Source organism: Chelon labrosus, assembly GCF_963514085.1.
Source record: "Chelon labrosus genome assembly, chromosome: 9".
Lineage (NCBI taxonomy): Eukaryota > Metazoa > Chordata > Actinopteri > Mugiliformes > Mugilidae > Chelon > Chelon labrosus.
The window spans coordinates 6875840-6891676 of NC_140359.1; the positions used below are offsets into that span (position 1 = coordinate 6875840).

A 15837-nucleotide genomic window follows, 5' to 3' on the forward strand; every position below is an offset into this window, starting at 1 on the left:
GGTTGCATAAGTGAGTGTAACATGACGCTAAACCCTTAACAGAAAGGTCACCGAAATTGAAGAAATTAAAAAAGAAGCCGGCTGCACCAAATCTCGCTCTCCTCAAAACAACAGGCACCTCTGATATCTGGCCACAATCACTGTGGTATATCAAACCTAATCAGCTGTCCTAATGAGGCCATTAATTTAGCAAATGGATGCATTAATCGCCAAACAGATCTGCGCCAGCGTGACTGTCTCCACATAAAACACTGTTAGTAAACTGGCAATGAGCTGAAATTCTGTTGCTGTTGATGCATTGGGTCAGATTAAAACAAAGGACGGCTATTTGGTTCATGCATTTCCCTGTGCTTTCTACTGACGTTGACATAAACTCTGTGTCTCTTGGTCCTTTTATAACAGAACTACAAAGTATCATGTTTTTATTATCACCAGGACTGCATATGCCACGGCAGATGGACAGAACGGTTTAATGGAGGCTTAGTCAATGACAAGATTTGCCCAAATCAGTCCACAAGTGAAGAATAAAACTGGAGGTCCATAAATAAATAAAAAACCTAACCATTAAGGATCTTTTGTGTCCTGTAAAGAAATTGCTCATTTAGATTTAAGTGAGCAGCTTCGGTTCTTGTGTTGGCTCAAAGCTCAAAGCTCAAAGTGTGTGCTTCCAGTTCTGTCAGCTCGTATCCTTTACATGGAAACACAATTAAAAGCAGAGCAAGCCTCGGATCTAAAATTAACATCATCCTGTTATATTTGGAAAAAATGAGCAAAGTTTATAACGTCTGGCTATTCTCCGGCTGACTCACTGACTTCAACAGGATATACAGTATATTTACACACTGTATCTGGCTACAAACAGCTCCACCAGTTGATTCCTTAGATGGGCCTCTGCTGTTGTAGCCTGTGAGCCCAAAACAGTTTGCAAGTGCTGTCTCACATTATTATGTGCTCAGAAACAGCTGCTGAAACAGCTGGAGAAAATAGCAAACAGATGATTTCCAGCCAAGTGTGCATGAAACTATGATTTTGCAGTCAAATCGGTCCCTGTGCACTCGTAGCCACTAGCAGATTGATTACAGTTAGAATCAGTTGTGCTTTTCCTGTTCATAACACCCGCAGATACGACAATCAGGGGACTGAGATTAGGGCGGTCGTAGGAGATTCCTAATTGAATCTACTGTGGGATTGGTTCTGATGATCATCAGTGGAGTCACCTTGCAGACGCGGGCCACTCTGGCCACCATGAGCTCCGTGTCACAGTCGAGCTCCATCGCCCTCTCGCTGAAGAAGAAGTAGATCTTGTCGTCATCGCCCTCCTTACTGCCGCTGCTCTCCCTCACCAGGGCTGAACCAACGAAGTCCGGCTCTGCGCACACAGAAGAGGAATATCAGGCATTTACAGTGGAGACACAGTCTCAGCTGGTCGGAGAAAAGCACACCTCACACACACATACAGACGTAAGCCTGGCACCTTCATCTCATTCCTTGGCGCCTCTTCTCACCACTCTCCTTCCTCTCACCTCTTCTCCAGTCATTTCTCACCCTCTGTCTCTTCAGAGCTGCCTATTAGCGGTCAATTTTGTGACTTTTTTTCCCATTTCCTCCACCGACTGCTGTCTTTCTTATATCATCTCTATATCCTGTTCCTATTAGGTTGTGAATGATATGTTTCAGACATTTTTTGGAATTACAAAGATACACTAGCTAGCCATATAGACAGGTATTTTCAGTATAAAAGCCTCTGAAGCAGCATTAAAAGCTCTTATGAGACGCTGCAATTCTCCCCTGAAACCCAGGCCAATTAAAAGCTTTTTGGCTGGTCAGTAAATGGCTTAAATTAAGGCTAGCTTCATTGCAGATATAGTTTTTTAATAAAAGCTCCGTATCGGCATGAATAATGACCGCACACACCAGTCCAAAACCCTCCCTCATCTGTGCGTTCCTCCTTCCTCTCTCTCTCTCCTTTCTCCATTCCTCTCACCTCGCCCTCTATCTTTCCATCGCCTACCCTAATGTCTCTTCTTTCATCACCCATTTCCCCGGCTGCAACTTCATCCTCTTCTCTCCCCTTCATTTCTCTCCGAGTGGCTCCCGTCCTTTTTCCCCACCTCCTCCCCCAAAAGATAACGATCCCTCGCTGTAGCCGAGGCCCGCGCTTCATTTCCTGCAACTCATTTCTCTTTCTCTTGTTCTTTTGCATGTTACTGGCTGTTATTTTTTTAATGAAACTCGGTTAAAAGAAGCCAGCCTTATCAAACTTTTCTGTGATGTTTCTTTGTTTCTTTTTTAGAATACATATTTAATGGGGTTTTCAGTGCTGCAGACAAAGAAAACAAACTTAACTTGTGCCGAATATTTTTGTTTAATTCCACACGAGTAGGGATCAGTTGATATTTCTTCATAAACATTTAGTTTCTTCTGAATATAATTTTAAAATACAAGTTTAAAATTTGACAGTTTTCTAAACACATCTCCAGCATGCTGCAGCTAGAGCAGACACTGCGTCCGATGGGATTCTAATCATAGTAATGAAGGTCATCTTCGTCATTTCCACCAGTACACACACAGTACTGTTAAAGTGCAAGCGAGAACACATTAAACTGCGAGTTGATCCGCCTTGCATTAGCATTAAATGTTGAAACATGCCTGGCAAGCCATGTGTTCCTGGTTTGTCTCAATTCCTGAGTTGGAAAGTCATCTTTTGACTTTGGTGTCTTCGTGTGCTTATAAGTGGGAACAACGTGACCAGCAAAACTCTAAGAAGATGTTTTTCTCCAAGAGTTCAAACAACACATTGGTACAGTATATGTTACCAGTACTTGGTTACAATGAAGAGCAAAGGAAATGTATTAGGGGAGCAATGGCATACATGCAATTTATTCCAAATGTATGCATGTCAATCTTAAAAACAACATTTGTATTTGTTCAAAGGTGTGGTGAGTGCGTGCAGAGTACCAAGCCTTTTTGGCGACTTTCCAAGTCGTTCCAACTTGGCAGAACTGTTCGACTGAATTTGAGTCAGAGACTAATTTCTCCAATTACCCCAGCACCACATGAATGCGCAAAACATAGTTACATACATGGCTCACTTTTTAAAACAAGCCGGTTGAAAAGATTAGGTGGAGATGAGCTGGAGATTAGTCAGCTGGCTGCAGCGGATACAATCTACAGGCAGCACTCATCATTTCCGTCTACAAAATTGATAGCTACCTATAAAGAAAAAATCTGCTCCTATTTACTTGTGTGAGAAAATTACATTATCAAAGATTTTGAGGCCTGTCGTTATTATTGTAAGATGCCTATGTGCTAGGATGTACAGAAAGTTCGCAATACTGGAAGAGGACAGGGGAATTTTGCTGCGTTCACATGGTGTCATGTTTACCGGGTAGTTTATTCTTATATTAGTCACCATCTGGTGACTAGAAATTTTCAGCAAGGTTTAATTCATGAGTTGTGAAGTGTTTACTTGTGTTTTCAGAAATGGAGAAGGTGGAAGGTAAATTCCTACATTGCAACATAGTCGTTTAGCGCTTTCCGTCTAATTTTTCACTTTGCCAGCACACCACTTAATTTTTCTTTGTTTTCCTCGTGTCTTTCTTTCACTTACCATTGAGCCAGGTCGGCAAGTATTCACTCTTCATGCTGTAATGCTGCAAGCCCAGGTTCCTCAGAATGACTGGCTCCGTACCCAGAAAGTTGTTGAGCGTCGCCGAGTACAGCTCCTTATCTGTAGCAACAAAATGCAAGCTTTAGTTCAATTCTGTTTCTTTTTACATTTTCTTTTTTAGCAACAATTTTACAGGCTCACAATAAGAGAAGGTCAGTGGTTCAGCGGGGAGACACAAAGAAGGATGGAGAATGGGTGCCTGTAGGCTCAGTGACGCTGTCTACAGTGAAATGAAGGCAGCGTGCAAAGTTTAATTGGACTCTTGGCCTCTCAATGCAATCGCTTGGCAACAAAACAGATGGGAAATTCTGCAAGAGCAGTTTTTGGAGATTTGATGGGCATTTTATGCTTCCTTTACAGCTGTAAAGACATCGGGCGGCTCACTTTAGTGTACACACTGCTCTCGTGGAACAACAGAGGCTGACTGGATGTTTTGTTCTCGATTATGGATGTCAGTGGATATCCACCTCAGGACAAATCTTTCTGTTTCGGTTAAAATGATGCTGAAACCTGTGCAGGAAAACAATCATACATTTCTACTTACCCACTATCAAGCCAGTGTGCCCCTTGGCAGGGTCATATGGACATTTGCCCTTCCCATCTTCCATGGCCACAGTGTTGAGGGTGAAATAGTCCGCGTTCTGAAAGCACACACAGATTCACACACACACACCATTAGGAACACAGGTGGTTTTTTGGTCAATATGTATTATGACCCCCATGGTAGAGCTGCAAGCGCTGTCTGTCCGCTGCAAGGCCCACATCTTCACCTTCGCCATGTTGTCCCATCGCATCAGTGTCACACATACGCACTCGCACACACACACAAGTTTTCACACATTCAGCTAACCCTGCGTGAGATACTCATTTTCCATTGCATTTATTTTTATTTTGTCACACAGTGGTCTTAGCCTCAGGTCAGATGGCAGACATCTCACGTTGACACCTGTCAGCTCTGGCTCGCCATGACTCACTATCTAGGGAAAACACACAAACACGCGCATGCATACTCACCACGTAAGTGCATTTGGGCTGGAAGGCGTAGGTGCCGCAGGTGTAGAGGTGTGTGTGGTTGTAGCTCTGCAGGAAGCGAATGTAATTGAAGCACTCAGTCTGCGAGGGAGCGAGGAAAAATTATTAGAATGCTGTTGCCCTTCTTTTAAAGGGGCAATCAGTGCTGTTTGTCCTCAGCTAAGGTGAAGCCTACTCTATCATGAAGACTTTCAGTATGCCCACACATGCGCCGAGATTTAGTTTTCCTCAGTCGTCGGGAACACCATAGTAACCTTGAAACAAGATCATGTTTGCTGATACCGTTGTGGCATTAAGAAGGTATAAAGTCAGCCTACTGTTACTTTAATGTGCGTGATATCAGTCAAATGTTCTGTCACGCTATCTGAATAATCTTTTAGCCGAACAAGAAAGTGACTGATAGTTCCATTCAAAGAATATGGGGATAATTAACAAAATAATTTATGCAGAGTTTTATGGGAAGTGTCCCTTTAATGTCTGCACTGTGATGAGGAGTAAAGTTCTTTGACTGGAAATGGAAACAGATGCTCGCACAAGACGCATACTAGAGGAATAAGCAATCCAGCGCATCCAGTCGATGAAAACAATCATCAAAACAATGACTGCATCTCAAGGCTGTAATATGAGCAATGTGGTGGTTTAAAAATCCAGTTTTACTGCTTCGGCAATGACTGAGAATCATCAGGATGTGTCTGGCAGACAGGCTCCTTTCTACAACATTACATAAAAAGACTAGCAATTAAATGTTACAGCAGGCATTGTAAACACCATATGGTTGTTCTTGCGTAGTGAGTAAATTCCTGTTAACATTTGTAGTCACTGCCCGACCCTTTTTGTTGCTGGACTACAGTAAATGCGCAGAGTAAATTAGGAGGAATACACTAAATGTTCTGCACAAACATCACACTGTGTTTAAGGACGTACACAGAAATATGGAGAAGCAGTTCATTTTCAGAAGGTAAACTTTGAATGTGCGTTAACTTTTGATGATTATTTGAAATATCTGGGGTGCTTTTAAAAATCCAGTTACATATATATTTTTTATTTCACTTGGGGCCAGTTTTATCTCCACTTCAATAAACCATTTCCCCCTCTGTTTAAACTTGCATCAAACGTTACTGTTGTGCACCGAGAGACTTTTTAGGTCCATTTGTAGAAGCTCATTGTGTTTCTATAAAATATTAAAAGAGATTTCATGCAAATCTACATTATGCAAGCCAAACATTGCGAAGCTCCTGCAGAGAATTAAGTGTGGAGCTGGCTGGGGCCGATTCATATCTGTGTTTACAAACGCGCTATAAATGAAACTTTGGCGAAAAGTTCAATAAGGAAGAATTATTCACGATTCATTCCCCGCCGGTGAATGTTGCCTGCAGGCCTCCTTCATTAATCTCTTCCATTTCCCCATATTGTCAAAATCAGCCCGTCCTGGACTGCTACGTCACTCCTTTCATCCACTGAACTATTTGCCTGCCTCCTCCCAGCTATTCATTCCCTCGTGCGCTTCAAAGTCATGCTGTCTGTTGCGCAACCCTCCTCTTTCCTCATCTCCATGGTTAGCCAGTTAGCTTAGCTCTGCATTAATAATGGGGAAACAAATCGACTGTCATCTCCTCTGAAGCTTGCTTGAGCTATCACATCATATATTGTGTAGTTTGTTTAATCCATATAAATATAAAAGAGTCAACATGTGATTATTAATATTATCATTATTGTGTCCTGTTCTATTTTTTGATTGGGTGCAGTGACCCAAGTAAAACCACACAATCTGTCATCATTTTCACTTTGGTATACGGTGCCTGCTGGCTGTCTTCCTCTTCTTTCTAGAGTCTATGCTAAGCTAATGCTGCTGGCATATACTATAATCTGTCATAGTTTTCTGCCTCTGTGCTCCTGATTATTCTTTTAAAGGTAGTTTTGGCAGCACACTGTATACCCACTGAAGTTTTCTGCAATGAATACTGAATGCTGGCTCCATATAGCCTGTTTATGCATTTTTTAAAAAAAAAAGAAAAAACAACTTTTCAGTCTTCCACATATAGTGCATGCACAGTATACAGTATGAGTATCATGTAATCTTGTTTGCATCATGCATACTGTATACGCTGCATGCCTGTTTTATCCAGATGCATGTATAAATTCTCTCTTCTCTCCCTCTTTTTGTCCAACCAGCATCCAGCAGACGGGTCCTCCCATATGGGCTGGGTTCAGCTCAAGGTGTTAAAAGAGTGTTTTTCCTTGCCACTGTCACCTTAGTGTTTGCTCTGGGGTTTTCAGGCTCTGAGGCCTGTAAAGCGCCTAGAGACAATATGTGTTGATCAAGTGTTGATATGATAAAGTTGTGCGGTTAAAGAAATATATATATATATATATATTTTTTTTCGTTTCATTTTGTAGCTCAACCAAACCCTTCATCACAGACTATCCTTTTTGCAAGAAGACTCCCACGGGCTTTCTTCCACACCCTGAATCGAACCACCTTAAAAGCTGCTGATCCTAACATTGTCTGGAAGATGCACTTCACTGTGTGCTAATGTAATGACTGGAAGGTTTCCAGTCTGAAACCTCAGGCTGACTTGACAAACTGTAATCTAGCGAGTAGTTAAGTGAATAATGGGACTTATGCTCTTGGAAAACATTATTACAACTACCATGCTTTGAGCAAGGCAGGTTAACCCCGACAACGCCCTTTCAACTATCATCCACGTTACCTGGTTGTTCTTTCCCTTGGCAACACACTCCCTCTTCTTATCCTGTGGAGCCGGCCAGTCGATCTGGAGAAGAGAAAGAGACTAATGTGAATTCAGCCTTTCACCCATAAGTATTAAATCTGGTATGTAATGTAGCAGTATATAATACACCAAAAACCAATTTAAATAGGAAAGGACATGCCATCATTTATCTCTAATAAGATGCACTTTGAGACCCATCACAGTGAAGGAATTTCACACTTCTCTCGTTGCCATTTTGCTGAAGACTCTGCTCTTGACCACTAGCTGCCGTAACCATAGCAACAACCAGACTCATAAAAACTGTCAATTTTTACAAATTTGTTTTAGCACCGAAAATCTTATAGATGACCTATAACAAGCATTAATGAGTGTGAATGCACACGTTTCCATCCACCAATTACGTAGAAAAATGTTTCAGAAATGTAAGTTAGAGCAGTCAAGCCTCAACGATAGGTGCAGTTATTTGAAAATGAGCAATAGACTGAGCTGCATGGGTGGTGCAGGGAAAAAAGCTGCAGAGACCCGGGTTTTTTGCCTAGCTGTAGAGTTTCTGTGTTGGCCCCATCACACAGTGGTAGGTAGGAAGCGATGAGGTCCTTACAGCAATCCTCTGATGTTTATACCGCTGTTTAAAGGATCAAAGACAGCCTTACAAGAGTGTACTGCAATATGCTTGTAGAAAGTATGACTCAAGCTGCAGGCTTTCATTCTTCAAAACGTGCAATTTCACTAAAACAAAAGGGTTTCCCCAAATGAAAAGCCCCGCTCTTTCACCTGCGATGTTTATACTTTGTTTAACCAGTGACCTTGATATTTAGACTTATTTACAGTAGCTGCTTTTTTTAAATGACACGTGGCTGAACTTTGCCTTGTCGACTAAAACTAAGAGGGTTCCACACCATTAGAAATAATTATGCTGGCAATTAGAGGCAGGTAGCTGCTTCAAATTCAAAATTAAACGGATTTACTTGACTGCATATAAACAAACAGCAATCAAATAATGGGTTATTGTCACGCTGGGCAATAAAGTTTAGCATTTAAATGGACATTTACGTACTACAGCAATAGCCTTTTAATAGTCACCTAAGAAATGCATGCCAAAACGAGTTTTGAGTATTTCTACATTAATTCAATACCTGAGCATAATCCATTTACAAACTGTACATAAAGAATCAGCCAAAAGAAAAGTATTCCCCTTAAAACCTTCCTACTGCGTTTAATTTTCAGACATCCTACGATCACTGGAGAGGTGATGGAGTTATCGTGGATAAGATTTAATAACTGAATTAATCATTAGGCTCAGTGGCTGTGAAATATCACCTGTAGGAGCCACAGTTTTAACACTTTAGTTTTTAAAGAAAGAACCGCCACGATTAAGCATAGCAACAGCAGCAGTGTGATACCTCTAATTTGTCCCAGAGGGATTCTCATTAGCCGAGCTCTTCATTTGCTCTGCACAGATGAAGTATTAAACCAAATACAATATCTGGAGGAAGAAGTGGCAATCAACACATAGTACCTGCTCTCAGGGTCAATAACTAATGGCCTAGAAAGACACATCTGCCAAAGTAAGTGTCCGAATCACATTAATGCACCACACCAATAATAGGGAAAAACTCTGAAGCACATTTTTCAACTCCCTTCACATTAGTATCTTTAGATAAGTCTTTGTGTGACACATAGAATACAATGAAGTACAGTTCAAATGAAAATGGAAACATTTATTTTGGGAAGGACCCGTGCAGCGCTATTACATGGCCACTTGGTCTCAGCATTTTGAGAGGCATGTGCTAATCTCTGGTGTTTTGTTTCTGACTACGTCAGCACAAAAAATGCGGCCCACACTTTGGCCATTAGGAAATGCATAAAAGGAACACTAGTTTGCAAGGAATGTAACATGCTGGTTAGCATTTGAAGAAAAATAAAGATAGGTGTATAAAGAATGGGAATTAAGTTTGGTATGATTTCTTGTGATTACTTATTCAAATTAAGACTTGAGCAATGACTCTGCTGTAAAGGAGTGGGCTCGTTCTGAGAGCATGAGCAAGGAGGACCAGTGCATAGATCCTGCAAAGTTAAAAATGAAAATGAATAAATCAAATGATGAAAAGCAATACACAATCATCAGAGAAAAGAAATTAGATAATTAATGTAGAATAAAGCTCTTTAAACATAGATGGGAGCTTGTTGTCTCCAGAAAGTCTGAGATAAACATCCTTATATGTAGTGAATACATGAAAGTGATGAAGAAAGACGGCGAGTACGACTACAGCAAACAAATAAAAAAGGCGCAGTTAAAAGGAAAGAAAGGGGGAGGAGGGGGGAGAGAGTGATGGGCAGATGGTGACAGAGGGGGTGGACTATTCCCTCGTCCTTGCTCTGTCATTTTTCTGTGTTGGCTCCTTCTCTCCACATTGCACGCTGGGGGCTGACAACAGGTGGTCTTATCATTACTGTAAGACTCATAACCCTCACTCAAACAGCCAGTGGCTGAGTGTGTGTATGCGTATGTGTGTGTGCAACTAATAACTGCTCATTACGGCAGTAAATCAGATAGCAATCCCCAAACCACTGCGGGCTGCTCACTACACCTTCCCCGCATTGCTGTAATTGTATTGATTGCAATATGGACCAATTATTGAGGGAGTGAAGCAACAAAGCAGATTGAGTCTCCGCAGGTTTAGCATCTCTGTATGAGTAAAAGTGTGTGTATATGGTCAAGTCGAGAATTCCTTTAGATAGAAACAGGTTTGCCCTGGAGGGCTTCACAGAGAAACAGGATACACAAATTAAAACAAGGAAAATAGAAAAAAAAACTCAGGATTGAGTGCATCACAAACTCAGAGAAACAGGGCCAAAGCCTGTGCAAGTGTATGTGCAAGTGTTTGTGTGAGTACCTGTCAACTCCCACACATTCACAGTGGTTATGTTTGTGAAATATTGGAGCCAATAGCTGCACATATAATGATCTTAATAGCTGGCGGCTTACCCACACTATTACTGTTGAACAGAAATAACTTCCAAATAAAGTAATAACCTGGCAAATGCCTGTCCAACATCTGTCCAAAATACTCCTGATTAACAAGCATGTGTGAAAATATCAGTCTGAGGGATTATTTTCTTATTTTTGAAGCAAGTTTTGGAGAATTTTCTATCTCAACTGAAGCACTGCATTTAAGGAGCCAAAATACCTCAGTACTTTTATATAATATGTTAGTAATGTTAGTAAAATAACTGTAAGAATATAAAGCTTTAAAGTACTAATGTAAAAGATTTCAGGGGATTATTGGCAATAATATGTTTTCATTGTGTATGATTTTTTTCTGTATGATCAACTTAAAACAAGATACTTATATACTTAATTAGTCCATCCTTAAATAGGGAGCGGATTGTCTTTCAACGAGTCAATCTTGTTGTACCACCAAGTTTCTATCGTAGTGTGAAATGACTGACTTTAGAGAGGGCTTTTTTCCAGAGGGTGAGGAAGGTGTCATCTACAACCTTGCCACTAGATGGAACTAAATCGTACACAGTGGTCCTTTAAAAATATAACTTTTGGCTATAACTAGCTTAACCAGAAACATTGCTGATTGAACTCCAGCTTGAAGCAGAATATATTTAAGTAATAAATATACTTCCAACAACAGCCTATGCATTTTAATCTGCAGAGATAAAATGTTAACAAATTAGCTAGGTATTTGGCAGTTCCACAGCCACTTTTGTTAACATAACATTAGTTTGGTCTAGTTAGTTTAGTGTGGTCACGACCACAATGAAAATAGGATATTTTCTGTAATTTTCTGTAATTTAACAATATTGTAATACTTTTATCCAACATATACGATAATGTTTTAATATATTTTACAGTTTTCTGGGTTGATAAGTGTTATTACACATTTTACTAAGTCAAAAAAATGTGTGCAAAAATGATCACGTAATGGAACAGCTCTTAGCTAAAAACAGAAATTAATGCATTTTATTACACGGCGGAGCCATCAAAGGACACCTAAATATATTCTGAAAAGCTTTTAATTCGCTTGATTATTTGTCTGGTCTAAGCTGCCTTGTAAAAAAAAAAAAAAGAAATGAAAGAAATACTGGCCAGACCAACAAAAAACCAAACAGCTAGTGTGACTCAGTCAACTTATTATTACAGACTACTATTAAGTTCTTTGATTATCTGCCAGAAGAAGAACAAGAAGAAGAAAAATAAGAAGAAGAGGTCAGTCTGTAAGTTAATAGGCTGGTCAGATTATGTTTTATGTTTCCTTTCCTGGTGAACATTGAAAGATGTTCTATAATAATTCTATCACAATTGATATCATAATTGAATTCCAGCTCTTTATATTAAGTATTTGAAATGTGTGTTTATCTCAGCAGTGCTCAGTAACCAAGCCATGTGGAAGATGTGTTTTGTTCCCCACTGTCCATCATGAAGCCCAGTGGTATTAAATCTTGTGTGTTATCATTTAATTTGTTTCATTTCTACAAAAGCCTTTCAGAATGTGTAGCCGTCAGTTAGGCTGTAATTATTCTGCTTGAAATCCTTCCTTGTCCTTACTGAACAGAAACAAATCTTCAAAGCGTGTTTGTGCGTGTGTGTTACCTGTGGCCTTAGTTGTCTGCTAATGTCGTTGGGGTCCAGGGCGAACAATGCCTCCCGTGCTCCAATGTACAAAACCCTTTCGTGGTCGGACAGAGTCAGCATGCTGTAGTTGAACACTCCCTGCACGCTGAATCTCGCCATGCTGTCCAACACATCTGGATAAGGACACACAATTACATCATTACATTAGACTACTGTTAACACATAGCTGCAAAATATCCCATCGTTCCCGTCAGCTGCTCTGTTCACAGATGACAGAATAAAAACCTGAGAAGAACATTTGACACTTTCCTTGTTGAAATTTGTTGATGTCTCTGCTTATTCTCACCACAGAGCCTCACCAACTCAACCACGTATAGCTGAGTGCCATCCACACTGTACATTTCTCATATCTGACTGTTCAGAGTAAAGAAGCCTTTCAGATGAGAGGTGAAACGTCTTCAAGTGAGTCCGACGCCTTCGCTTTAGCCCTTACATACACAATGACCTGGATGACTGCTTTCACCGAGAACCGTGTGTTATATTACTCAACTTTCAGAAGCTGCCCAAGAGTCCCTAGCTGTGAGAACCCCAGCACTGTAGGAAGATGATTATGGTGATTACGGTCTTTAGCCATTTAATTTTCCCATCTACACATGATTTTATGCAAACCATTTCCTATGTTGGAGACCAATGTGATGCTCAGAGCTACTCTTTATACAACATTTAATTAAAAATTACAGTTCTGCTAAATTACACAGTACATTTTTTTTTGTCTTTTATCTCATTCTTTTGGTTTTTAGGGTTTGCATCTTTGCTGCTATTAATATAAACCAATCAGGCATAGTGTGTAAGTTTTGACTTATTAGAGAATGGCCATGGACCTTCTGAGGGTGTCCTGTGGTGTCTGGCAACATTCTGTTGCCTTTGGGTCCTTTGGGTTGAGGGGAGGGGCCTCTGTGGATCATCCCACAGATACTTGATCAGTTTTTGATCTAGTGAATTTGGCCAGGTCAACACCTTGTGCTGTTCTTCATCTCTTTGAGTTGTTCCTAAACCGTTTCTGTGTGTGAGTCCGTGCCAGGTTGCATCCTGCTGTGGATGGCTGCTGCTATCAAGGAGTGTCATTTCTATTTACTTCTCCTGCCAGTGGTTTTTAAGTTGTGGCTGATCGATGTATGTTCTCAGGACTCTTATCAAGACTACACTAGCAGTTGATTATTGCATTCAGCAGCTAAAGAGCCATATGTTTTCTTCAGAAGCTGATGGAGAAAGAAATTAGGGCTCAAACGAAGAAGAACATCGGACCTGCATAGATTTGCCAGGTGCGGAGAAACACAGCTATAAAGAAATACTAATGTTTTTCTGTGTCTGCTGGATATGTAAATGGACACATGTTTGCAATTTTATCTCTGTAAAAGTGATGATTTTGATTTACATCTCATTACTGCCAAAAAGTCTTTCAGCACAGGTATAAAACATTATGTGTTTAGCAAAATGGCTGTTTAGTTGTCATGTTTTCCACTTCAGGAGATAATGAACTGTCCTCTCATTCCACTCAACCCCATTCACACACCTGCTATGTTCCCAGCTACCGTAGTGCATTTACAATAACACACCATATTCATTCATTCATCTTCTGCAACCGCTTGTCCTGTGAAGGGTTGCTGGAGGAGGCTGGAGCTTATCCCTGCTGTCATCGGGCGAGAGGTTGACAGGTCGCCAGTCTATCGCAGGGCTAACACATAGAGACAGACAACCATTCACACTAACATACACACCTACGGACAATTTAGAATCACCAATGAACCTAAGGAGCATGAGCAGACACAAGGAGAACATGCAAACTCCACACAGAAAGGCCCCAATCGGCCTGGATTTGAACCACGCACTGTTCCGCCCTAAAACATCATATATTGATTAGATCTGAAGTCAGTGTCACATAATACCATGGTCTGAAAAAAAGCATTATTATATAACTCATCAGGTTCTAACAAGTTTGCTGCAACTACCCACGATATCTGCTTCGAGATCTGTTGTAAATTATTCCCGCAGGATGGAGTGCAGCACGGAACGCTTCCCAAGCCTAAGTGTTTACTTTAAGAACCTGGAGCAGAAGCCAGTGTTCAAGGCAAGTCTGATAAGTTCCAGATCTGCACGTCAGAAGAGAGATAAGGTGGTCGTCTATTTAGAAAGGCTGTGCAAATAAACACGAGGCAATGATGCTCTCAGACCGGCCCTTATTTTGATGAACTGTGCACTGGTGTGTACTATTACAGCCACCGGTTAGGATTCTGCAGCATAGTTCCCGAAAACCAAGAGCTCTTAAAGTAGCAGCATACTGATGGCTAAAGATGGCATCAACATAATAGAATTTCCAGAATTACCGTCTTTTTTATTTATCCAGCATTTTCAATCAGTCAGTGTGTTAAAGTGAGTTGTAAAAGTGAGGCTGTTATTGAGCCAGATGTCAAGATATTGTATTCATACACTTGTTCAATAAAAAATTCATCAAGACAGGTAATTCTGAAATTGAGAAAATTGCCTGAACTTGCTATGGAAAACAACTCAAATTGTGTTTTGCTTCAATTTAACACAGCTTTCAGGCCTTAGATTGCTTAACAGACTTATAAACTCTGCATTGCAGCATTACAAAGTGGAGCCGCTTAATCCAGGCTACACAGCAGACCCATGCACAACAATACAGGGAATTAGAATTTGCATTATTGCAAATGGAAAATGAGATCCAAGTGACAACGTGGGGAGAATGCAAAGAAGACAAATGCGTTTAAATGCACACTAATAATGGTAAGTCTGTGGGGCTGATTAGATTGTTCATTATCTGGCCTGCACATCCATATGCAGATTGCATTTTAATAGAAAGCTTAAATGAAGCCTTTTACTCTGATTAGGCTATCACTCAGAGTATTAACAGAATATTAGCCTCCTTGTCAACCCAGTTATTGATCCTTTGACAACAAAGAGATGAATCGATGTGATTTATCCCAGAATTGTCTAATTTGTTCAAAGACTGCATATATCTCGGAGTTGTCTCTCATTTGTGCTGCTCACAGTTCGTGCACAAACATTCACTAACTGATTATGAGAAATCTAAAACTACAGCTGACGCACCCACTGGTTTGCCGTTCTCACACACCCACATACCCTAACGTACACACAAATACGCCACTCAACCCCCCTGAGTAGCATACAGACAAACTAGTGGCGCAGAGCAGACAGAGACAGAAGGAAAGAGAAAAGGGATGGCGTTTAGTTTTCATTATCCACACTCTTGTTGCTTGTAGTGTCACCTTGTTCCTCCCTCTCCTCCCCTCGCTCACTTTATCTAAGCTGATAGAATGTGTGCAAGACGTGAAGTGAAGACAGCCCGCGTCGCACGTAATGCGATCTCATAAACTGAATAGGAATAGTTCTCTTCTTTGTTTTCTACACCATGAATGATTTCACATCTTTTGACATTTTTTTTTCCTCCCCCTACTGAAAATAGCAGCTGAAATCCGTGGAGGGAACGGCAAGAACTAGTGTGATTTATGGTGTGACTAACTGCTCATGTGATGCTGTGGCCTAGTTGGAGCTAAATAGACTTATATATACGGAGAAGCCTGTTCTTGGTGAAGGAGCTGTACGCGTGTGTACGTATGTGTGAAAGAGAAAAGAAGGCAAGGTCAGAAAAGGGAGGAACATAGTAAGCTTGCTGCTGTAACTAATTAACTTTAATGCCCTTTAACGCCTGTTCTGGCGGGATGCTAATTTTGTTTCTTCAAAAATGAGATAATCCCTTTATATAGATTTATACC

The 15837-nt window shown here is 40.6% G+C and overlaps 1 protein-coding gene across 1 annotated transcript in view; it reads right to left on the reverse strand.

Moving 5' to 3' along the window:
* Positions 1–15837, reverse strand: part of sema4c (sema domain, immunoglobulin domain (Ig), transmembrane domain (TM) and short cytoplasmic domain, (semaphorin) 4C) — a 45114-nt gene that overhangs the window by 17433 nt on the left and 11844 nt on the right. Inside the window, exons 2-7 of the mRNA XM_084551932.1 lie at positions 12041–12195; positions 7414–7476; positions 4685–4783; positions 4215–4311; positions 3611–3730; positions 1218–1369 (exon numbers count right to left, since the gene is read on the reverse strand). Coding sequence (XP_084408058.1) covers positions 1218–1369; positions 3611–3730; positions 4215–4311; positions 4685–4783; positions 7414–7476; positions 12041–12195 — 686 coding nt within the window. The remainder of the gene's footprint in view (positions 1–1217; positions 1370–3610; positions 3731–4214; positions 4312–4684; positions 4784–7413; positions 7477–12040; positions 12196–15837) is intronic.